The sequence below is a fragment of the Mchenga conophoros genome, linkage group LG6 (genome assembly GCF_057382185.1).
Source record: "Mchenga conophoros isolate Kocher_MC1m ecotype Shallow Benthic linkage group LG6, M_conophoros_male_GT1.1, whole genome shotgun sequence".
Lineage (NCBI taxonomy): Eukaryota > Metazoa > Chordata > Actinopteri > Cichliformes > Cichlidae > Mchenga > Mchenga conophoros.
Window position 1 is genome coordinate 27,755,682 of NC_140531.1, and position 24,966 is coordinate 27,780,647.

General features: G+C 43.3%; 1 protein-coding gene across 3 annotated transcripts in view; it reads right to left on the reverse strand.

Moving 5' to 3' along the window:
* Positions 1-24,966, reverse strand: part of septin9b (septin 9b) — a 74,003-nt gene that overhangs the window by 45,233 nt on the left and 3,804 nt on the right. Inside the window, exon 1 of one of the 3 annotated variants that reach the window (XM_085277218.1) lies at positions 10,087-10,196. The exons of 1 other annotated variant lie outside the window; for it this stretch is intronic. In XM_085277218.1, the coding sequence (XP_085133344.1) occupies positions 10,087-10,108 (22 nt within the window). In that variant the 5' untranslated portion in view covers positions 10,109-10,196. Of the gene's footprint in view, positions 1-3,820; positions 3,996-10,086; positions 10,197-24,966 lie in introns of those variants that run through there. One more of the 3 variants, XM_085277216.1, reaches the window with a different exon arrangement.

Below are 24,966 nucleotides of genomic sequence, written 5' to 3' on the forward strand. Positions count from 1 at the left end.
GGGAGAAGCCAAAACAAAACTGTAAGCACTTCTATTACTGGCATGAGCTGGGAGTGAGGGCTTTCCACACTGATTTGGTATGTCAAAGGCGCACATCATTTGTTAAGGGATGAGCTGACACATTATTACATTGCTGCAATAAGATTGCAAAGGTCGTAAGACTGGAAATATGATAATATAATTGACAAAAATCTTACAACATGAAATATATTGCATATGGTGCTGGCAAGTTTTAGAGATGACTGGTTCTTATTTCAGTGATTAAAAACACTGATTTTTATTTTTTTATTTTTAAATTGATTGATGTTCAGTTCCTGTTAATGAACTTCACCACTTGTTATGTATGTAGCCCAATAAAGGTCCGCTGGGAAAGGGAAGGGATTATGCATCTGAACTGCTGTAAGGCATTTAATGTGGAACAGATGGGTAAAGTGCTTAGTTTGCATTAACAGCAAACTGCTTTAACAGCAAATGAACACCATAAACAGGAGCAGATTAGAAAATTATGTTTTTTTAAACTAAGATGACAAAACTGGGAGAATTACAAATAAAGGACTGTCAGATAAAAGGCGTAGTTTTACAGCACACCTGCAAACATTTCATTCATTTGAGTATTGTGGTAACGTCCTTTTAGATGGTAAATGTATATAAAAGTATATTGCATATATACTGCATATATTGCAGTGCAAACAACAACAACAACATAAACAAAACAGTACATCAGTATTTTGATTAATAAGAGGGCGTACTTCATTTTACATAGCCTTGAACTCACAACTGGGTCCAGTAATTCTAGCCTCAGAGTCATACGTCAAGTGATTAAGACAGTTGCTGTCTGTCACACACTGGTTATTTAAGACCATTTTATGCACAGTGCAGTTTATCTGATGTCAGTAGCCACTGAATATATATCGATGTGGTCAGGCAAGGAAAAACATGACCAAGGCTTTAATTGACAGGACAAGGCCAAACAATAAACGATAGAATTTCACACTATGCTATTCTGCTGGGTAAGACAAAACCTTAATGCTAAACTGTCAAACACACACTTCCTTCAGCTGCCCACTGACGGTGTTGGGTTAGCTAATGGTGCCCGGGAGCAGTACATCTCACTGTGTCAGATTTACTGCACTGGTCTGCACTGGTCTGGCCGAGGAAAATGAAATTCTGGGAATGTTATAGGTGTTGTGGTGAAGTGGAAAGACATTAGAGGAGAAGCGAATGTGGAGAAATGACCAAAATTTGCATTTTTAGTTTTTATTTTTTGCCATAATGTTGATGAAGCAGATGCTTAAAACCAAGATCTGAGCTCTAATCAGAACCAAGAGGTAGTTTCACCTGTTAGATTTTTTAATGCGCACACTTTCCAAACTGATTGGAGTCTGATGTTGAAAGGCTACCCCAGTTCTTGGCTTTAGGTTCTCAAGGCTGTAACCTGAGAGATAAATAAAACCGATTTACATCAGTGATCAGTGAAGGTATAAAGAAAGTTGTTGCATTCCACTTACCGACAGATAACAAACTGATTGGGCTTAAAGTCCTGATATAAAGGGAGTGAGGGGGAGAGAAAGTGGTTGACAAAATGCAGATTAAACATGTGATTCACTGGAGCTTAGTGACCTCAAAGTAGAAACGATGATGTTCAAATGAAGAACTTTTTGCAAGATGAATCACACAACACACATTAGAAGATGCCTCAGCAAAAAAAATATTCTTTAAACGAAGCAGGTGCACTGAATCTGCCACTAAACTAACAGATAAAGGATGTGACGATCCAGCGCTGTCAGCTGTATCTCTAGCCTCTGGGTGTGATGATGTCACAAGCAGCAAACGCAGATTCACTAACACGGGGCTGGAATCGAATTCCTTGCAGGTCAGAGAATCCAAGCATACAATACTTAAAGAAATCTCTGCTCTATCTAACTGGCATATTAGCAATAACTTACCACCTGCACTGTAATATGTCTGCCTCAGAATGAACAGGACCACAGAGAACAGTAAAGAATGTGTTGCATATATGCACATAATCCACTCATACCAACTTAATAACACACTTGCCTCTCTGCCAAGTTTGGAAAATGTGCCACACACAGACACTCTGTTCATTTCGATGTTAATTTCCTCTCTGTCTATGCATGTCACGCGGGACAAAAATGTTGCACCTGTAAGCAGATAATGTGCCTAAATGTCTTGGCTCTGTTTAGGCTGGAAGAAACATGAGAGGCCCACTGTTCAAACGTCTCTGTGAATATATAAATATGGACTTGTTCCTAAGGTTAGACAGATACGTTCTCTTCCTTTCAGAAAGTCATAATATTATTTCAGTGTGTAGTTTCTATGGAGGTTTCAGTCACCCATATTCCATTATTGGGTCTATCCGAAGAGGAATTATTACATCTTCAGTGTGTTCACCAATTCAATTGCCTTTTTTGTTTCGGTACCCATTTCCTCCTCAGTGTGAAATATAGTGGAGTGCAATGCACTGTAAAGCATAATGATGTGGGGTAAAATGGGGATTTACTCAGTCAAGTGTTTGCTGTGCAGCTTTCTCTACCCTGAATGGAAAATGTAGTCAGTGTAATAACACATTGAATGGCCACAACATTAAAACCACCAATGCAAAGTACACATTCATCTGGATGTTACTTTGAGGCGTTTCATCAATCTAAAAGCTGTTACAGACCTAGCACACCCCGCCACGGTAATGACACTCCCCAGAGGCAGTGGTCTCAGCAAGAGAATGCAGCTTGTGAAACAGCAAAAAAGGCTCAAGAAGGGAAACGAGAAACACCCAGGCTTGACCCATCCTCCAAACTCCACAGATCCCAATCTGATCAAGCATCCATGGGATGCGTCCTAACAAGCCTAATCCACAGAGGCCCCAATGCAAAGCATCTGCTGCCAGTGTCTGTCTAATTTCTGCATCGGTGCATTCAATTCAGTGGATGAGACTTTTCTTATATAATTGAAAAAGTGTTTTAAAGAAAAAAAATCCTTAGCTGAATGTGACCAAAACAAGCTCATATGTAAATACCTCTGAAAGAGTGCCGGGACACAACACACAATAAGCATGAAACAGTTATACCGCCTTATATTTTTTGAATCTATGGATATTATCCCCGTCTACAGCTTAACTGCATCAAAGCTGTATCAAATCACTGTAAACCAGATTACTGGGTAGAAGTTGCTTTACTTAAACAATCCAAACACAAGTGTAATTTCAATAATCTGGTCAATCTCAAGGATACAGAAGTCAGCATCAGCCCATGACGTCTGACGGTAAGCATCAGGCCAAACAGCAGCTGTAGGAACTGACAGGAGGAGGAACAGGAAAGAAACAAGCGAGGAGGAAGGAAGAAAGACAGAATAGCAGAGGAAAAGGAGGACAAAGGCAATCAGTGCTAGTTCCACACTGGCTTGACAAACAGAGACAGAGTTGTGAGTTTTTTTATGAGGGGTTAGACAGATGTTAGTTCTTCATGCTGAGGTTTTCACTGTCTCCCTTTCAGTGTTTACAGCTGAAGGCTTTCCGGTGATGGTATTGTGTCGTCTCAATACTGCGTTTCTTTCTGTTATTGCTGTAACCTCAGTATAATCAATAACAGACAAAAGGTACAGGAAGCTAGCATCCATCCAGCGCTATGTTTTTTTGTTTTGTTTTTTTAAATACATGCACAAGTGCCCCCGCCCACAGAAACATATTTGAAACTAAGAAAAGCACAATGTACATTAACACCACCTATTGATCAATTTTAGCCTTTAGCCAATGAAAATGTCTTACAGATGGAGTGAAAGAAATGCAGAAAAATACATAACAAACCTTCAAAATCTGAAATAATTCCCTCCAAGTGTGGGTTGACTCCAGAATCAGACATTTTTTCAGGCAGAAACCTTTTCTTTCAACTTCTAAAGAAAGTTTGTTGCTTTTGAACAAACTCAAAAATAGAATCAGTGTGAAACAAGTCGGAGCCCACAAGTTTCTCTTAAAGTATCAGCTGTTTCTCTCTGACTTCCCACCAACTTCTCTATGTTGCTGCATTCAGACTTCAGAGAGAGAGAGAAAAGGCAAGCCTCCTCCCTTCTCCTCCTCCCTGTAGTTACACACCCACCCTTCTCCCAAATGTCCTGTGTACGTGTGTTTCCCCTGCCCCCCACACACTCATACATGCACACTCATGTAGACAACAGACGTCACTCTGAGACCCTTTCCAACCAACCAACCAACCTGAGGTGTGATTTCCTCAGTCAGCCTCTGAACAGCTCTGAGAGCCGAAGTGGACAGCATGTCAAAAACCAAATTAAACTCAGATCAGACATCTTTGTTACAACTGTGGCTGTTATGATCACCTTCATAAAGAATACCTTCATTCTGGCACAGCTAGAGCGGGACTACAGTTAAAGTGAGCCTTTGAGGTTTCAGTTTTGGGTAAACAACCTCTAAAACTGGCTGACATGTTAATTAGAGTGCAGTCACTTCAGGAGTAGCTGCTTTCCTGTGACACGAAAACCTGAGAGACTTCCTGGAGAAAGTTGACATTAGGGATATACAATGGCGCCTCAGGGCAATCAGCAAGTGATTTGTGCACCAGCCCGCCTTGTGTGACTGTGTTATCAGGAGAAACATGGGAATTCAAGCTCCGTGGACACAGGTAATATAGCACTACTGCACTTCTGCTGGCAGTGGCACTGATGAAAAGCCTGCTTTTTGATGTGGTAGATATGGTTACATTGCTCGTCCTTGAGGCTGCTCTAACCAATTTGGTGACTGATCTTTGTAGCGATAGAGAAATCGTGTTGAAAAGGTGCTGACAAAACAACCCAAAGTGGTGAAATATCAAAGTTAGCCATGCGTTTACTTAACCACTTCCACTGTCTCCCTGTGGGACGTCCTACTGGATTTCTTATGCGGGAATCTACTGCGGAGTCAATGCAGCAGTGATGCTATCACGATAATTGATGATTGGTCATGAGTGAGCAGCTTATCACAACTTCCTGTTTGGAGACAGGAATGACTGCAAATGAGAATTGTGGCAAATACACTCTGATCCTGGGTTAGTTTTACAGTTTCCACACTAATGGTAGCGGTCATAAGCATTAATGTAGCAGATGATTCCCGACTGGCATTGAAGGGAAACCCAAAACTAAAGAATAAACCACAGGAAGCTGGTATTTCCTACTTCAGTGTCACACATTAGGTATCACAAATTAAATGGCGTCTTTCACCACAAGAATGGACAAAGAGGCTTAAGTGTTGCGTGGCACATTTACAGCTTTTAAGAAGCATTCGCGGAATCCTATCTGAATGAAAAGCTTCATTTTAAGGTGCACTGGGTGCCAAGCCCACCCAGTGGCCCCTAACCCTAACACCCGAGAGGTCAACAGTAACACAGAATAACACTGTGTGTTTGTGGTGCAGTGTCATTATTTCATACAACTGCTGTGAAGGTGTCTCAGGACAAAAAACAGAGCACAGCACATGCAGTGTATTCCAAATCCAATAGTAAAATATTAACATTTATTTTCACGTGTTGAGCTTTAAGTCCACCTTAATAAAGGACAGAGCAAAGTAATGATTAAGCTGTGTGTTCAGGTCTTTATAGTGTATATTAGTGTGTGTGTGTGTGTGTGTGTGTGTGTGTGTGGGCTCTCTCTGTATGCTGACTGTAGATTTTGTGCTGCACTGTGGACAATATGCAACATGATTCTGTAGCAGTTGCACTAAAGGACACACGGCTTGTGAAACACACACCTCATTTAAGCTTGTGTGTATTTATCCAAACATGGATACACAATCCAGGCAGGGCAACAGCATGAGCTCAAAAATCCAGAGTGACATCTGGAGTGACAAATCTGTGAGTAACATTACATGAAAATGTGCCTTTGTGTAAACTGACTGTAACTGCAGGCGCAGGTTTGTTTGTGAGTGTCTGCGGGTCCGTGTCCCTGAAAGAGCTCTGTAATAAACCGAGCCCGAATCATTCAGCGTCCTGTCTCTTTGGCAGTGAAAGACACCAGAACTGTTTGCTTTGTGTCTTTTACCTGTGCGCGAGTGTTCAACCCTTTAAGCAATGCGTTATTCCCAGAGCAGTTTAATGTTTTCACGAGCGGGGTTTGAATGGGATTTAATGATTCACGCTGAGATCACCTTGATGGGATTTTCCAGAGACATTGCATTTAATTGCACATTTATATTATAATCAATGCCTCAAAGAACACAAATACAATTTTTACTTTGAAGTGTTGGAGATGTAGAGCATTTCTAACATAGCAAAATCACAGATACTCTTAGGAAAAAGACATAATTTAATCACTTTGTTTTCTATATAGATTTGACATTAGGCCTGGATCAAAGTTGCACATTTTGCAGTCACCTAGGGTAGCACTGGCACATAAGGCCTTGCTTTAACTATGACTGTTCACTGGAAAAACTAGTGAGAACATAAAATGATTCATGTTGTCTCCATCGTAGTAAGATAAATTGGCTTAAAATTTGCGTGGACAATTTATAGTGGCAGGAGGCTGTCGTGGTCTGCAGACTTGGATGCTAGTCCCTGTGTAAGTAATTGGCCTCCTAAGTTTTTGGGTGAGACATACATTATGAGGGATGAAAAGCAAGCCTGAGTATTTTGTCCATGAAATGTTCCCACAAGTTCCCCATACACAGCTATCGCTTTGTTCATATTTTGACACTTTACCACTATTGTACAGTTGTTCGCACCCGAATGAACTTTTCAGAGGAGTTTGTTTATCTCTGTTTTCTCACCCTTATAATAACCCATGTTTCCATCATGTTGAGTAACATCACCTGTCAGAAATCCTCTCTCAGGAGGAGTGAAGGTGGGGCTTCCCTATCAGTTTCCTTTACTCTATGCACTGTTTTCATGGCTCCCTCATTTATCATTACTAAGTAATAATAAAAGAAACAATATGAGGTGAGATACTGGGAGAGCAGCGGGAGGAGAACTGCGAGGCGTTCACTCGTAGAGGATGTCCTGTACACCTTTTTTATGGAACATGGTGAGCTGAGTGATTTCCTTGATTTCCTTCAACTCTGGGTTCATGTGTATTTGTGGATGTGGGTGAGGTTATGTGCACGTGTCTTTTAGGGTGAGGGTATACAGCTCTCAGAGTGGATACACCACAACAGCACTTCTACAACCCCATATGCATGTGCTAAAAGAGTGAACAGTTAATTAAAGACAGAAGTTGCAGACTGTGTGCTCAGATTCATCTGAAGGCTAAAATTAAAAAATAATGCTAAACGTTGCATGCTGATGTTTACGAATATAAATAGCCACAAACATAATTAGACATCTAAGATGCATTTTTAGAATATAATAACTTCGAGGAGAAAAGCAAACATCGTATTCACATAAACCAAAAAGTTGCAAACAAAGTGGACTGCATTTTTAATGATAGATACAGTCTTTTGAAAACAGAGGGAAAAAGCACATCCTATGATTCAGTAGCCTGTAGAAGCTCGTTTAGCAGATATAAGTTGAAGTAATCCTTTTCTGTACAACTTTATCAATCTCTTACATCATTGTGGAAGAACTCTGGCCCGCTCTTCTTTACAGTGTTCCTTCAGTTCATTGAAGTTTCAAGTATTTATTTATGCACAGCTCTCTTCAGGTCCCACCACAGCATTTCTATCACGCTGATGTCTGGAATTTGACAGGGCCATAGCAACACCTCAATTTTTCAATACTTTTTCAGCCATTCTGTTGTAGATTTGTGCTTGGGATCATTGGCCTGTTGTATGACCCAAGCTTTATCTGTCGGACCGATGTGGTCTTATGGTCAACTCACTGACTGTAAGGCACCCTGATCCCGTGGCTGCAAAACAAGCTCAAATCATCGCTCTTCCACCACTGTGCTTGACAATTGGTATGAGGTGTTTGTGCTGATATGCTATGTTTGGTTTTTACCAAACATGGGGCTGTGCACTGTGGCCAGACATCTCCACTTCTCAGAAGAACACAAGTAGTGTGGTTTGTTCAGTAGCAACTTTCCAAACCCCAAGCTGTGCTTTCCTGATCTTCTTAGTGAAAAGAGGCTTTCTCCTGGGAACCCTTCCAAACAAGTCATACTTGTTCGGTCTTTTTCTAACTGTACTGTCATGAACTTTAACATTTAACATGCTAACTGAGGCCTGCAGAGTCTAAGATGCAGCTTGGACTCTACTGAGCATTGCACAGTCTGAGCTTTGGATGAATTTGCTGGGTCATCACTGTGTTAACAAAACCTGACCAGACTAACTTTGTGTTTAGAGTTTATATAATGCATCATACTAAGACGTGTCGAGACAAGAACTTGATGAAACTTCTTGATCTTAACAAATGTGAGGAGATGTTTATTTGCCTTATTTCCCAAAGGAAGTGTATCAACTTGTCTTTTTAAAACTATCAAAGAGGGCTTTAACCGTCCTATTTAATATCCTTTTTACATCTACTGAATTATTGTCATTTGATTCTAAACAGGCCACAAAATACTGCAATTAATGTAATCGCAACAGTCATGATGGCTATTTCCTTCCAGTTTAAATGCTACCACATAAAGCAACTTGACACATCTCTTATGTCAAGTCGTAGGCTTTGATTTATTTTCCTTTAGTTGTATTTTCAAAGTAATTCTAACAAGTCAATGTGTTCACCATACAGGACAGCCATGGTAGATGACATCTCATGTTGAACATATTACTTCAATCCCAAACAGATGAAGAAAAGGAACAAGATGGTTGTGTTACAAATGCACACAAGAATTATTTTTGCACTTTTAAGCAATCACAGTCTTAGCTCTTACCATTTACAAAACAGAGGCTGAGAGGATCAGCGATGGGTGGTGTAAGGGCTGGGGCAGCTGTCAAGACAACAGGTCCAAACTAAACCATACAGCACAGACGGAAAACCAGGAAACAGCCATGCAAGACTTCCTTAAATAAGAGGAAGTCTTGCATGGACCAGGGTGAAGTCATATCTAACTACAATGCTTTCTTGTTGGCAAAACAATGCTCTGTCACATATCTCGAAAACACCACCCGTGACCGCCTCCCAGTTATTGTGACAGTCTTTACTAAATTCATCAACCTCCATAAGAATCACTTCAGCTGTAAAATATGAATCATCCACAAGGGAAATTTCACAAACTGAGAGAAATGGTGACTACAGTGCAGGAGATAAAATGACACTGCAACAGTGCCATCAAGTGGAAACAAAGATAGGTGTGCCATGTGTGTCTATGCATAATGCCACTCACTGAGCTCAAACACCTGATTTAAAGAGACTGTTGCTCATCTTGATGCCAGGATTTAATTATTTAAAAAAAGCTCAATAAGTCAGATTAGAGATTTAGCAAATCTATACATTTAAAAAGAGTATAGAATAGAAGAGAACTAAGTAGCAGCAGATGCAAGAAAGTTGAAAGAGTTTTCTTTCCAGAGCTAAATCGTATTAGCAGGAATATTAGCTCTGCTTCCTATCCCCCTCAATTTAAAATAAACTGCATGTGCCAGCTAGAACTAATCTGACAACTAGGCTGTGCAGCTTAAAATGCTGTGATGACAGCAAGGAGACTCAGCTCTGTCTATCTACTGATGGGCTGTGTATGTGGATCAACTGTACCCAAAGCTGGTAGCTTCAGTTCAGCAGCAACTGGAAGATTTCTCTTTCTGGGAAGTCATATTTGACAGCTCATCACATGAGATTTACTCACTGGCTCTTTGTGTGCGAGAGCTGATAGAAATAGTCTGAGCACTTTACAGCCTACTGTACCTGTGGCTGTGCGTTCAATCAATGATAAACAAAGAAGAAAAGTTGAAGGTTTGTAGCTCATGCAACATCTATGAGACGTAGATCAGAAGGTTAAAGTTGACCTGTAGACGGACGCGCACACACAAACACACACAGACACACACAGACACACAAACACACACAGACACAGGGCAGCGGCTCCCACCGCAACAGATCAAGCAATGCAAACGCAAGTGGGGTGGCTATAGCTGAATGCTGCCGTACTGCTAAGAAGCTGCTTCCATCTGAAGTCTAACCAAAAGAAAAGAAGCTACGCTGAACAAAACGTTGAACTTACCAGCTATTCTGTCTCGCTCCATAACTCAATGGCTACCTCAGATAGCCACATGCAACCCTCTCGCTTTTCTCTCCTCTCTTTCCTTCCCTCTCTTTTTTCTGCTTGAAGACTTCCCCTTTCTCCTGACTTAGTCACCCTGTCCCCCTCTTCCAACCCTCCCTCTCTCCTCCCTCCTCTTCCTCCCTCCGTCTCCCTTGCTCTTACTTCCTCCAAGTTTTAATGTCTTCAGTCTGTCAGAATAACAAGTGAACAGAACAGACAACCACAGCCATGTGCGAGTCATATGGAGTCCCTCTTTCTTGCTTTCTTTTCTTTCTCTCTTTCTTGATTTTCTCTCCTACACACATATTTCACAGACTTTTATCATAAGCGGACACTTTTTCACTGTCGCCTTTTTTCTCCCTCCACTTTTCTTTTTCCAGTGTTTTATATTATCCCCATGATACCGAAACGAGTCCTCCTTTCTCTTTATCTCGCCTGCTCCCGTGACACTGAGGCTGTATTATCTCTTTCAAATAGAACTTCAGCCCACTTGGCCATAGGTCCTCATGTGAAAATAAACTCGCTTATTTCAAGAGAAATACTCTTAACAGTCCACAAGGACTCCCTGAACTACTCCAAGAACACACACTACATGTTTCCATGTCATCATTGCTATACTAATTATGCTATCAGGATATACAAACCCTACATTCACCAAGGCCAACATTTCAAACCACAGATGAGTCTCTAAGTGGATTAAAGAGATTTCTCATCCAACCTAATCTAAAAACACTTCAGTCCTGGCACTCATGAATGAGGAGCCTCTCAATGAGGCTTCTTTGCAACTTGCTAATAATCGTCATTACAAGATCTCCACCAACAAGCTTGTTGACCTCTGTGTCTGTGTCTTTCAGCTCAGCATTTAGGAAATGACAACATTTTTCACAGTCTGAAAGCATAATTGTTCTGTGAAACCAAAACCAGATTTAGCAGCAGAAATCACTGGTGCTCCAGAGCAGCATGCACACATACTTCACACATCATGCCTGACCCTCTGCTTGCTGCTCAACAAGGTCAAGGGCCACTTAGGGAGCTGCTCTCTTGGCAAAACAAACTCATACGCATCCATCTTTGTTTTTGTGTCTGGGAAAGAATGAGGAGTAATAGACTAACATGCAACGACTCACTTCCTCTTTCTTAGAAGGAACATCCCTTCTTTAAATTGCAAAGCTAACGTCAGCAGAAAGCATAAACCTAAAACAGTCTTTGTATCACCCACAAAAAAATACATGAAAACAAGCGGATAGACAACATCTCTCTTTATTCAGACCTTGGACAAAGTGGTCAAATAACCTGTAAGGATTACTGTCCAAAAGTCTTGAGCCGCTCTTCTTCTCTTTATATTTTGTTAGGAAAATGGGAAATACGTGCAGCGATTTACTGAAACATGTGCAAACATAATGGAAAGTATGCAAGGCAAAGAGAGAGTTTATACAATTGTAATGAGCTTGAAATTCAATATTTGGTATGACCACCTCCATTCTTCAAACACAGCCTGAACTCTCTTAGACAGGATTTGTTGTAATTTCTTTAAACAGTCTTCAGGAATAGTTCTTCGGGCTTCTTGAAGGGCATTCAGAGCTCTTCTTTGGATGTTGGCTGCCTTTTGCTCTGTACTTTGTCAAGATGATCGTACACTGCCGCGACGATGTTGAGCTCTTGGGTCTTGGAACACAAGTTCACGACTGAAAGAGTTCCATTGTGTGTTTTTCTATTCAGGTATGTATTCACTGCATTGGCAGTGAGTTTGGGATCACTGTAATGCTAACAAATGAAACTGCTTTCAGTCCCAAGCTTTCCTGATGGTACTGCATGGTAGATCCAAATGTTTTCAGTCCATCAATTTTGACAAGATCTCAACGCAGAACCCAAACCATGACAGAGCCTTCACCATGTTTACTTCTGGACAGTCACCCTCATTTCTGATGAGTCAGATATATTTCTCAGGTCCTGCCAGGTCATTACAACAAATATAACAAATAACAATATAGCAAGAAACAAAAGAAGTACAGTGACAATCAGTATAGTAAGAAAGTGCCTAAAGATGTAATTAAAATGGGTTATGCATAAATATAACACCGGTTCATCTCTTGAGTTAGATGCCTTTTTATGCTTAGATGATTTTTAGGTGAGCGTTAAGTGGCTGAACTAACAAAACACATTAAAATGGTCAAAGAATGGACTGAAAGTGAGTGAAAAAGCAGCCAATGTCCAAAGAAAAACATTCATAAAACCTTGAGAATTATTGCAGAAGACAACTTTAAAAAAAATTACAGCCAGGTCTGGCTCCTTTTGTCTGGCGCCGTTGCACAGTACTGTATTTCCTGTAATGATGAGAAGATTTTCTCTATTTGGAGTGCACTTTTACCAGAGCACTTTCATCTTCAGTCTTTTGTAACCAAATGTTTGTTTTGCTTTGTCTGTGTTTCAAATTTCAGGGCTAGTAAGGGAAAGATTATTCCCATTATTTCACATTTTTCAACACGCTTTTCCACATGAAATGAACACAAATGGTAGAGGGGTGGATCATCCTGACTAAAACAGGAAGCGCCACTAACATACAAAAAAATACACAGCTTCCACTCTTCTGTAGTCCCGGGGGCCATCATTTGACATCTGCAAAAGGGAAGTGAGGAGAAGCAGAACAGAAGAAACAGATTAGGGATATTCAAGTGTAGGTGCGATGTGAGGATTTAAGTAGCTTTAGCTCCAGGGAGGCTCTGTGGCTAATTGCAATAATTAGAGTTTTAATAATACCTAGAATAAAAACAATCATTTTATATATCATTAACAAGGTTAATAAAACAAAATAACTATTTTAAAAATAAAAACACATGGATTATAGCGCACAAAGGGCTTTAAATACAAACACCTGACCGAAGATTCTGGTAAAATCTTATGTCTCATAAGTTGGTTGTAATTAAGATTTCCATTTATATTTCTAAACATCCATATGCATTTATAAATTGCAATGTTTTTACCTTGGAAAGTCTGCCACAGATCAGCCATTTTTTCAAGGGCTGAGAACAATTACCGCAGCTCTGAATTCCACCCGTCTGGTGAGTTTAGATGACGATAAAATTCTGATGGAGGAGACCTTTTAAACCCCAAATCGGAATAAAAACACAGACAAATTGTGTCATGGTCTGGGCCATGTTGGCCCAGTGTTCTTAGTTTTCTTGTATGTTTGTATTTTGTTCCTTGCTTAGGCCATGTTTTCTGAGTTGCCCTGTTGTGTTGTTCCCTAAGTGTTTTCCCTTCATGGCTTTTACCCCCTGTGTGCCCCTCTGTGTATCTGTGAGCCCTCGTCTCTCCTTATGTTTTATTCCATGTTTCCCCTGCCCATTATGTCTAAGTTCTCCCCGTGCTCTCTCTTCCCCCTGTGTGCCCTCTATGTATTTATGAGCCCTCGTCTCCCTTTGTGGTTGTTTCATGTTTTCCCAGCCCGTTATGTCTGTGTTTTCCCCGTGCTCTCTCTCCTCCTGTCTGAACCTCTGTGCACTTCCTGTTTACTTTGTGACTCTCACGCCCGTACATGTCATGTTCAGTTCACCCCGCCCTGTCTCGTTATGATTATCAGTGTCACCTGTGTTCCCCGTGTGTTCCCACTTTCCTCGTTAACCCTCTGTGTATTTCTGTCTGCGTCTCCCTCTGTTCAGCGTGACGTCGTCCCTCTTGCTGTGTGGATCTCCCTGTGTGTCTCTCTGTGAGTTTTCCAAGTTCCCAGTTTAGATTAGTTTGTATGTTTTTTCCCTGCCAGCAAATAAAGCTGAGTTTTGAGTTCACCTCCCTGAGTCTGTGAGTCCTGCACTTTGGGTCCAACTCCTGCCTGCCGCACAGCGATTCATGACAGTACGACGTCACCACAACATGGACCCAGCGGATTCATCCCGGGAACATGACCTCTCCCGCATCCACCGCCTGATCGAGCGGGTTTCCCTCACTAAGGACGCTAAGACCATGGCAGTTGGGATTAACGCTATAGAAGCGATCCTGGAGGGGAATCCTCATTTGCGCACACTAAAGGGATTTATGGGCTTCATGGACCAGCTGCATGAAGCCCAGGAGGTGCTACAGGCTCGGGAGCTTGCAGCCTTTGTCCGCGCCCAGTATTCTTCGCCGAAGCCGCCGCATCGGCATCGGCCGCAACACAAGGAGCTCTCCGCGGAGTCGGCCGCCGTACAGCAGCAATTGCAACAGGGGAAAGGCGTTTCTGCACCGCGGCCACAGAGCTCCACTTCTTGCCGCTCAGGGCTTAATTCACCTGCCTCCTGCTTGGCGGCGATGTGGTCGCAGGACGAGGACGTCTTTTCTCCATCGTCACCAGTTTCTCCTGTCGCCTCAGGCCCTGCCGCCAGGAGGAAGCGGCGCCACCGCCGTCATTCCTCACTACAACCGGAGCCCAATCACTCGTCAGAACAGCAGGCAATGGTGAGTGATGTTGACTGTACCCCTATTGCTTGTACCCCTATTGCTTCACCTGCAAATAGTAATGGGAACTGTTTTCTTCTCACGGCTAAGAGTAGTGAGATGAAGGCGGTTTGTTCCATGGACATTCACCCCGGCCCAGTAGAAAGAAAAGACTCCCTGACTAATTATGTTGATGCTTTTTCCGCTGAAGAATCAGAATGCATGGGCAAAACTCTGATTGTGCACCCTCTGTTGGAGCCTGCTAAGAACTCTTCTGTCGATACAGAGTTAACCCCGGACAGTTTGAATTCAGTTTTGACATGTACTGCTGAATCTATGAATGACGCTGTGGGTTCGCAACCCAAGAATGGGGAGGGGGACTTAACGGGCTGTTTCTGCCCTGTTCTCTTAGAGCAGAGAAGCCTAAGCAGAACTGTTTCTTCTGAACTCGTTCAGCTAGTTAAACCGAGCCCTAGAGGCTCAGGGGAGCCTATACCACCCCCTGCATCACGCTCACTACAAACACCTCCTCAACCGTTAGCCCATTCAGCAGCCCAGCTCGCTGTTCAGCTGCCCTCAGCTCAGTCAGCTGCCCAGTTAGCTACTCCGTTACCTGCAGCTCAATCATCTGCTCCTTCACTAGTTTCATTCTCACCACAACGGTCACTTCAGTCTTTCTCAACCCAGTCTCCTGCTGAGCAGCCAACTTTTCTCACTCGTATTAAGCAGGAAAACATGCTCAACAGGACTGTTTTCGTCCCTCGAAAGCTGGCCCGATTAGAGACATTTACTACCTCCAGGGCCTCCCCAGAGTCCGAGTTTCAACCCGCAGTTGACTCTGGACCCCTGGGGGCTAAGGAGTCAGCCGAGGACTGCACCCAACTGCTGCCTCCTGAGCCTAACCTATGTGTTGCTCAGCCCCAGTCAGCATCAACGCTGCCAGAGGCCCGTGCGCCTGCTGGTCCTGCTCTGTCCCTGCCAGAGGCCCGTGCGCCTGCTGGTCCTGCTCTGTCCCTGCCAGAGGCCCGTGCGCCTGCTAGTCCTGCTCTGCGTTTTCCAGAGGTCCCCGGGCCTGCTGGTTCTGAAACTGTTTTTGCTGGGGGGCCCGAGGAGCCCGTCCAGCCTTCTGCTTCGTCAGCTGGGGGGCCCGAGGAGCCCGTCCAGCACCATGCCTCGTCTGCTGGAGGGCCCGAGGAGCCCGTCCAGCACCATGCCACGTCTGCTGGAGGGCCCGAGGAGCCCGTTCAGCTTCCTTCCACGTCAGCTGTACAGGCTGGGAAGCAGCCTGCTAGGAATGGCGTGAGCTTTCTCTCCGCCTCGGACTGCTTTCTGCTTCAGCCGTCTCTTCCGGCTGGAGGGCCCGAGGAGCCCATCCGGCCTCAAGCCACGTCCGCTGGAGGGTCCGAGGGGCCCGTTCAGCCTCCTGTCTCCGCTGGAGGGTCCGAGGGGCCCGTTCAGCCTCCTGTCTCCGCTGGAGGGTCCGAGGGGCCCGTTCAGCCTCACGCCGCATCCGCTGGAGGGTCCGAGGGGCCCGTTCAGCCTCACGCCGCATCAGCTGGAGGGCCCGAGGAGCCTGTCCAGCCGCCACCTGCGACCGCCTCGTCGTCGCCTGGTCCGGCTGCATCCGCCTGTGCTTCTGCTACGCCTGGGCCAGCCTCTGCCTCTGCTTCTGCTACGCCTGGTCCGGTCTCAGCCTCTGCTTCTGCTACGCCTGGTCCGGTCTCAGCCTCTGCTTCTGGTCCAGCTTTGGCTTCTGCTTCTGCTCCGCCTGGCCCAGCTTCGGCTTCAGCCTGTGCTCCGCCTGGTCCGGCCTCAGCCTCTGCAGCTCCGCCTGGTCCGGCCTCAGCCTCTGCAGCTCCGCCTGGTCCGGCCTCAGCCTCTGCAACCTCGTCTGGTCCGGCCTCCGAGTCTTCGTCCTCGTCTGGTCCGGCCTCCGAGTCTTCGTCCTCGTCTGGTCCTGCCTCGTCTGGTCCTGCCTCGTCTGGTCCTGCCTCGCCTGGGACTGGAGGGCCGCCGCTGCCTTCCGCGCGGTCGGCCCCCTGAACTGCTCCGTCGTCTCCTTCGGCGCCGCCGCCGCCTTCCGCGCGGTCGGCCCCCTGAACTGCTCCGTCGTCTCCTTCGCCGCCGCCGCCGCCTTCCGCGCGGTCGGCCCCCTGAACTGCTCCGTCGTCTCCTTCGCCGCCGCCTTCCGCGCGGTCGGCCTCCTGAACTGCTCTGTTGTCTCCTTCGCCGCCGCCGTTGCCTTGCGCACGGCCGGCCTCCTGAACTGTTTCCACGTCGCCGCCGTTGCCTTGCGCACGGCCGGCCTCCTGAACTGTTTCCACGTCTCCGCCGTTGCCTTCCGCATGGTCGGCCCCCTGAACTGCTCTGTGTTTGGGTTGTTTTCTTGGGCTCCGGTGTTTGCTGTGCTCTTCTTTTGTTTTCTGTTCCGAGCCCTCCGTCCTGGGCCCCCGCCGCCCGCCCTGGGTTGTTTTCTGTTTGGTTTTGTTTTTCTGTTGTGTTTGGGCTGTGAGTCCTGCACTTTGGGTCCAACTCCTGCCTGCCGCACAGCGATTCATGACAAATTGTGAGTGAGCGTCCTGGCGTTGAATCCATATGGCAAGCAGGAAGTCGATGTTGTGACAAAAGTGTGCGTTTAAAAATAGAGATATGTCTGTTTTGGCCACTGGCTCTTTCTGCCCCACGATGATTTTCCAGACTTACAAAGCTGCAGTTAATCACAAGGTCAGAACCCCCCCCCCCGCCCCACACACACACACACACACACACACACACCAAACACACAACATGTGCTTGTGCATTTGTTGACTCACTCACATATAACACAACAGAAATGTAGTTTTTGATGCTGCAAAATGTGTTAAAATGCCACGTTTGACATTAAGAGCTACTTTTGTTTTCTTTTATTTTTGGATGGAGACAAGTTATGCTCCAGAATCATGTTTCTTGCACTCTCTCCCTGTTATATATGTCTCACTCTTCTTCTCTGATTTGTGTGTGCAGGTATCTATTAGTACACAGGAATGTGCACATTTACATGGAAACATCCTTTAAATGGCGCCGATGATGTGGATGCAGGAGCTAGGGTTAGTAAAGATTATTATAACTTAAGGATAAATAGACATTCCATGACTTAGTTTACTTATTTAATATGAAAGTGAAAACAAAGATAAAAAAAAAACCCCAAAATAACATTTTAGATATTTTATCATTTTATTTATGAGTTTAATTACCATTTCTTTTCCTAATTATCTCACATAACCTAGTTTGGGGAAGTGTTGCTGGAAGATTACTCGCAGCAGTGCTTTGGATCTTTATTTAAAGTGACACTGACCTTTCAGCTTTATTTATTTAAATGTTCTTTTTCTGCTTGAATGTAAATTACAAGTTTAAAGAGGGACATTATTAGCTTCAAACAGCTCATAAAAAGGGGTTTAACTGTGTTAGTTTTGAGAGAATTCATGTTCCCAGTGAATAAACATGACATTTATGGCCTCGTTTCTCTTGCATATGCCTTCTGTTTAACTATACATAGTAAACTGGCCTTGGTCCTAGAAAGAATCTCTTTTGTATAGCAAAACCCAAACATTTTAGATGTATGTGACAGACCAAAAGACTTTATTTTGGGTGCTGCAAAACAAAATTTGTGCGTAGTTTATGGGAAATTTGTTTCTTTGAGCTTGTAAAAGACATAAATCAGACAGTTTGGGAGACAGACAGAGGCCTCCCTCATTCATACCTTTCAACACCTCTCCATCACCTGCTGGAGAGATAACCTCCTATCACACACACACACACACACACACACACACACACACACACACACACACACACACACACATAATCAGCCTCTATTATCTGTATGTGCCTCTGTTATGAATTTAAGTCATTTCATTGACATAAATACACAAACACTATAAGGCAGATGGTCATGAGACAGAAAGGCACGTGCGCTCGTTCACTCATGTGCGACAAGCTCAACCCCCACCCACCCTGTCCAGATGAACGCAAGGTTATCACACATTGACTAAGAGTGGATGGAGAGCCTTGGGGTGCACATTAATGTAAGCCGTCACTGCATAGCCCGACCTATGGGCAAAACGTGACTCAAACATGCTAAATTTAGTTATATAACAGTCGGGCAAAAAAGCTCACCAGCATGTAAGCCAACACTAAAGGGATGCCTGCAGGGCAGCGGTGCACAATGAAGGAGAAAGAAACAGCGAGTAGAAGATAAAAGATGAAATGAGAAGAGGAGGAGCGAGCATGGGAAGCGGTGAAAGAGGCAAATTGAGGGGAAAGAGAGGAGAAAAGGTGAGAGCTGAAAGCTTCTTGTGTCTTCAGGAGTGAAAAACACCTTTTAGATGGATCTACACTCAGACTGCACACTCTACAGACAAAACTAAACTTGGCAAATTAAAACTGATTTGTAGTTGAGTGTTTATTTTCAGCTACTTATACAGCCGCTGCAATGCAAGAGTTGTAAAAAGAAAATCTACAAACATTGTGCTTTCATGGGAAGATATTTTTACTGGGAGATGGGGGAGAACAGTTTAAAATGAAATGAATGATGGTTGGATTTCATTTGGCTGCTTGACTTTCAGGGTCTTGGCATTGTGCGCGGTTGGTCAGTGTAACAATGGCATGGTTAACAGGGACAGAACAAGAAAGCCATTATGAATGTTCCTGCTGACACTTGTGCTACAAACTAAAGTGAATTATTACCTTTAGATGTCACATATTTACTTTACATGTGATGATTATTAAAAGGCCAAATTATCCTATTTACATTGTTAATTTACTTGTGAGAGTGATGATGTTCGCACGGACGAGCCTTCCAGGGGAGATTGGCTTCTGATTGGCTAACTGAGTCTGTCTTGAACTTGTTTGGTGTCTTTAGAGTCATGTAGGAGAAAACAAACTCAGCCCACAATAACCAGTCATCATGTTTGTGATCTTCATGTGACCATGAATTCTGCTACATTTAAGAGAAAGTGCACTTTAGCCAGAGCAAACTTTATAAGTATGGATTCCAGGTTAAAGAAATAAATCTCTGCTGTTACACTTCATTTACACGTAAGAATAAATCTGGCTTCAAGTAAACAGACAAGCACCTGTCAAAACACAGGCAGACATACAGAAACACATTGCAATTTATGCTGCGCATTCACGCTGCAGTGCAAACACATATATTCATATGTAATAACAGAGACAGTGACATGCCTAACTGCACACACATACACACACACGTGCACAGCTCGCTCAAATCCTCTCTTTTCTCCAAATGTTCAGTATTCAAGAATCCCATCTACACTCAGGAGATGGTGGAGAGCTAAAAAAAACAGTAATAACAAAAAGTGATGTGGTGCTGTTAGCCACAGTCTGATGACCTCACCACAGAGCTACGCAGCACTCATCTTCCCCCTGCTGCATGTGCACCACACACATACACAGTGAGACACACACACACAGAGAGAGAAAGGCACTGTCCTCCTCATTTACGTCCCCTGCTGCTTCTGCTGCTCCAGCCTACACACACAACCTGGGGCATGTACAGGGAAGACACAACACTTCACATCACTCATCTACACAAGCCAAATTTAGAACTGGGCCCATGTGCTCACACAAACCTCGGGAAATGCATTTTTGTAAATAGAAAAGAACTCCTACGCTACAGTACTGAACTAAAAATAACAATCCACCTTCTAAGTCACTAAATCACAAAAAGCCCAGGAGCTATTCAGACACTTTTAGACCGTGAGAGCTCATCGTTACAGCAATCTGGGAATTAGAAAAAGAAAGAACGAGAGAAGATCTTATCCCAGGTTTTTAGATCGTAGACTCCCGGCCCAGCTGCACGGCCCTGCAGACAATCTACTGGGTGAAGTTTTTTTTCTATTCAATGCATCAGATATGTTTGAAATAATACATGTCAGCTATGTATGGAAGCTGAACAACCCAGCCTGCTTCCCATTCATCATCATGCAGATTTTGAACTGCTGATCTGTTGGCTTAAGTGAATCAAGTCAGGCTGGATTCAGTAAAAAGAATAAACGACTGTCTAAGTATTGTAAACATTTCATTTATATGAACCATATAAATCTCTGTGGGGAAACCCCCTTTGAGATTTCCATGTAGCCACTTCGACATTTGGGGTTGTTCAAAAGAAAGATTTACAAAATGTTAGTGCGAAAGACTGAAAACATGAGAAAAAATATAGCAGCAACTAGAGGTCTCAAACCACGACCGAATCTGCAATACAAACACCTACGGGCTCCATTTCTCAGTCTTATTCCATGTTAAGAAATCAGCCACGAGAAACTGTAAACCACCTTTTTAAAACATGCAAGTCACAATGTTTAGAGCTCCTGTGGGTAAAGAACAAAATTTGAGTTTATTTTGTGGTAATAATCCAATCATGATGGAGTCGTTACATGTTTTTATGCATGCTTTTCATCATATTAAAAAAACGCAAGAAGAATAAACAGGTCATAATTGACTTGGATGTAAATTAATTTAACACAACAAATATGACCTAAAGTGATAAAAACAAATAAATCTCAGATGTGTTACTGATATGAGAACCACTATGGCTAGCCACATGGCCTGCACTCTTGTGAGTGTGCACAGCTCTGTGTGTTAAATTGGGAGTTTACGATGGTTCCGCTTTTTCAACAAGCTCCCACTGCTCATTGTGCGAACGACACAATCACAGAATGAACAGCAATGGAAACTATAGAAACAACACAAGAACAAACAGAAGAGACACGGCGCAGTTCCCGATCTAATGACGATGCCGTAAGTCAGCAAAGTCGCTATTAATCATGTCGTATTGCTAAGTATTTCCTGTTATTTAAACCGCAACCCTCTGTATTGGTGAGATTATAGGAAGGAAAAGGCAACAGATTGACCTGAAAAGTGTTTGTAGATGCATTAGAGGCCACTGAAGGCAACAAAGTGGAACAGCCGTGGCATAAACCACTCACCGCCTGGAAGTAAGAGCAGCTTGCAGTCACACCAGCGGCACGGTGAGGCTGTGATTAAATATAGCAGTGCTGCAGGTATAATGTCTACCATGATCACCAGCTTACTGAAGCATGTTAGCGTGTTTATGAACCTGAACAGAACTTGTGGTGACGCTAAATACAAGTTCAAGGGGGTTCCAAGATTTAGTGGGCTTCATCCCTTGAGTATCTCCGAGGTCTGTAAATAATTTCAAAGCAAGCCATCCAATATCTCAAGACAGTTAAGGCTCCGCCCGAGAAGATGTTTCACAGCTCATAATATTAGCAGTACAAAACACATAGCTGAAGTAATTACTGATGCTGACTCAGCAGCTGGTACATCCTTGTTGAGATGCACTCAAGCAATCCTCTGTGAGAACCAGAAAGTGAACCAATCCATGACACACACTTACACAGAGTGAAACACGCTCACACAGTCCATCCAGCCAAATCCAGTTCACAGGAAAGCCCATTCCTTTAAGCTATAACTCACACAGGCTCCTCTCTCCCAGTTCTCTGACAATTTAAATCCCATTCTCAGGTCATTTGGACTGTCGGAGGCTGTAAAAGTGCTAGTAGTGCAGTCTGCATGTCTGTCCATCCCAGCGTGGTTGTGGTAACACTGCTGGCTATTTCCTATTCACCATAAGGTAATCATTAGATGTGATAGTGGGCTGGCAGCAGTCTGCATAAAATGGGATATCCTAAAAGTTCTTGATCCCTTGCAGGAAATAAGGCGTCTGTTGCAGCAACTGATAAATATTTGGACACTAAGTAGATGCTGCAGACAGTAGCCGAAGCCGCTGTGCATCGTTATTAACCGTGCAGGACTTCTTGTTTTCTAAAAAGCTCATTTTGAGTTCTGATTATCACAGAAGCCAGAATAAAAACAGCCTGAAATACTGACGTCCCAAATCCATATGAGATTTGTTAGGCTCTAACAATAACAGTCTGTCAGCAATGCTACATTTGCTACAGTGTGTAATATACCTCATTGTGCATTATAAACTTACAGTCCACAGTGGTTAACTGCGCATTAGGTAAATGACTAAGGTAAGCTTAGACAGCACGGATGAGAGGAGCAAAGCTATGCGATTTGGCTGATTATCATAAGGCACAGAATCCTGCCACATAAGCCCCAGGCCTCCTGCTTTCACCTCCATCTCTACAAATTAGCCTGAACTGATGGAGGGATAATGCTGGAAAGAAAAAGGAGGGAGAAAGAGAGGAGAGTTCCTGTGGTTCCCTGTGGCTTCAGACCTCTGTAATCAGCATGCCAAGCTCCTGATGTCTAAATCCACAACTCGGACCCAGACAGCACACGCACATACTCATCACACACAGGCAAAGATACACATAGGCACATGCACACAGATGCACACAGAGTGAGTGCCTGACACATGAGCTCTGCGGTGTTCATGTGGAGATTGGCAAAGAAGTACGTCCCAAATAAATGCAAGAAGACAGAGTTTCAATTACATAAGCTGTGTGTTGCACAGATCCGAGGTTAAAGAGAATTCATTAACATTTTTCTGACTTTTCTAAAGAGATGAGAAAAAAAAAAAAGATTAGTGAGATTTTTAACAGACCCCAAGTCATGCTGGATTTTAGAGGCAGATACTGTTACAGTGCGACTTTTGGATAAGAGTGACTTCAGTTATTATTAAATTACTGTGACCCAGATATGAGTGGGCCAAAAAAAAATTCACAAGTGGTCTGCAGTGGGAGAAAGACGTAATGGAGTTGCTGTTTTTAAACACATTTAACAATCTGTGCTGGAATTTCATTTTATTTAAGTACATAATCACAACAGTCACAAATAATACCTATAATTGTAGTAATGGCAGCTACAGTAGCAAGAAGTGATACAAGATCTTCATGAGAATGACGATCTTGAGCAAATTATTATGTTATCATTTTCACATAATAAAGGTAGAATTTATTGTCCATCCATTTTCCTCAGCTTACCCAATTGAGGGTCAAAGGCTAGCTGGAGCCTATTGTAGCTGTCATAGGGAAAGAAGTGGGGTACACTCTGGACAGGTTGTCAGTGTGTTGCAGGGCAATACAACATTAGACAGACAGTCATTCACAGCTGTGGCATACCATTAATCGGCCACACCAATTAGTTTAATCCAATGGATGCATTTAGACAATGGAAGGAAGCTGAAGTAACTCAATGGAAGCCATGCAGAGAAGCGAAGAAAATACAAACATCACACAGAAAAGCCTCAAATCAAATAAACTCAAGAAGATTAAAAACATAAAAACATGTGTAGGTTACCACGCCATAAAGCAGTGAACGCAACAAAATAAAACAAAAGAATGGGACCTATTGTGTAAGCCTGGGTGAATAAAAAGGTTTTGAGTCTGTTTTTAAATATATATCCACAGTTATAATTGATCTCAGGTCTGTAGGCAGCTTGTTCCAAAGACCAGGACCACAATAAATAAAAGCACCGTTAAGCACCGGACTGGACTGTGAGCAGCTGCTTGTTGGCCAACTGCAACTGCATTCTGTTATTCTGCAGCTCAATAAGTGAGCTGACATGATTTCAACTTTATGTTCATGGAAACTGCATCTCAGTTTGATGTAAATAAAGATACTGGCCAAAAATGGATGATTGTAAGTGGTCACTGATCATCCTCCACAACTCATCATTCATGCCTTTCTGTCTTTTTACTTTGTGAAAGGGGTCAGGCTAATATTTTGACACGGATACCTTATATCATTGGAATTTTGTCTGATACCTCAGAGGAAACATTTTCTCACTGTAAAAAAAATGTCCCTGTAAGACACTAATAATAACCATGTAACGGGACAGTGGATGCCCTCATTATGATCATCCCATGCTTTAACTAATGACATGTGCTTGTAACATCAGGTGTTTCTTTAATGAACATGCAGCAACATTTTTCATGACTGGCTGGCTGCTCATCATGATAAGCAGCAGTGACATGGCCTGTTTTCATCCTTATGTTATTCACGGGGGGTTTTGTTAAGCTGAAACGTCATCGTCCGCCTTCTCTATTTATAGCCAAACTCTGACACAGTGGCAAATGATGTCATACTTGCATGTGTGCGTCTGTGTCCATGCGCGTACACTTAAGCACAAGGGTATATGCAAGGGTATATCAGGTTATTCATCAGCAACTTTATTCAGATGTGACTTACAGATATTAACAGGGACGAAGTGAGATGTAAAACCTCAAGAGACGGAGCAAAATCAAATGACATTTTCTGCAGTAGGTGGGAATGCTTTAGGCTAATATCTGAAGGAAAAAGTCCAGACCTTTCAGTGAGTAAAACCTTGGCTGAGTAACTTCTATCTCAGAGCGCCACTAAGGGATAAAACTGAGCTTTTGTACATGGCAGTCATGAAAGAAGACTGATAAAAGCAGTCAAACGCTAAAGCAGGGGTTT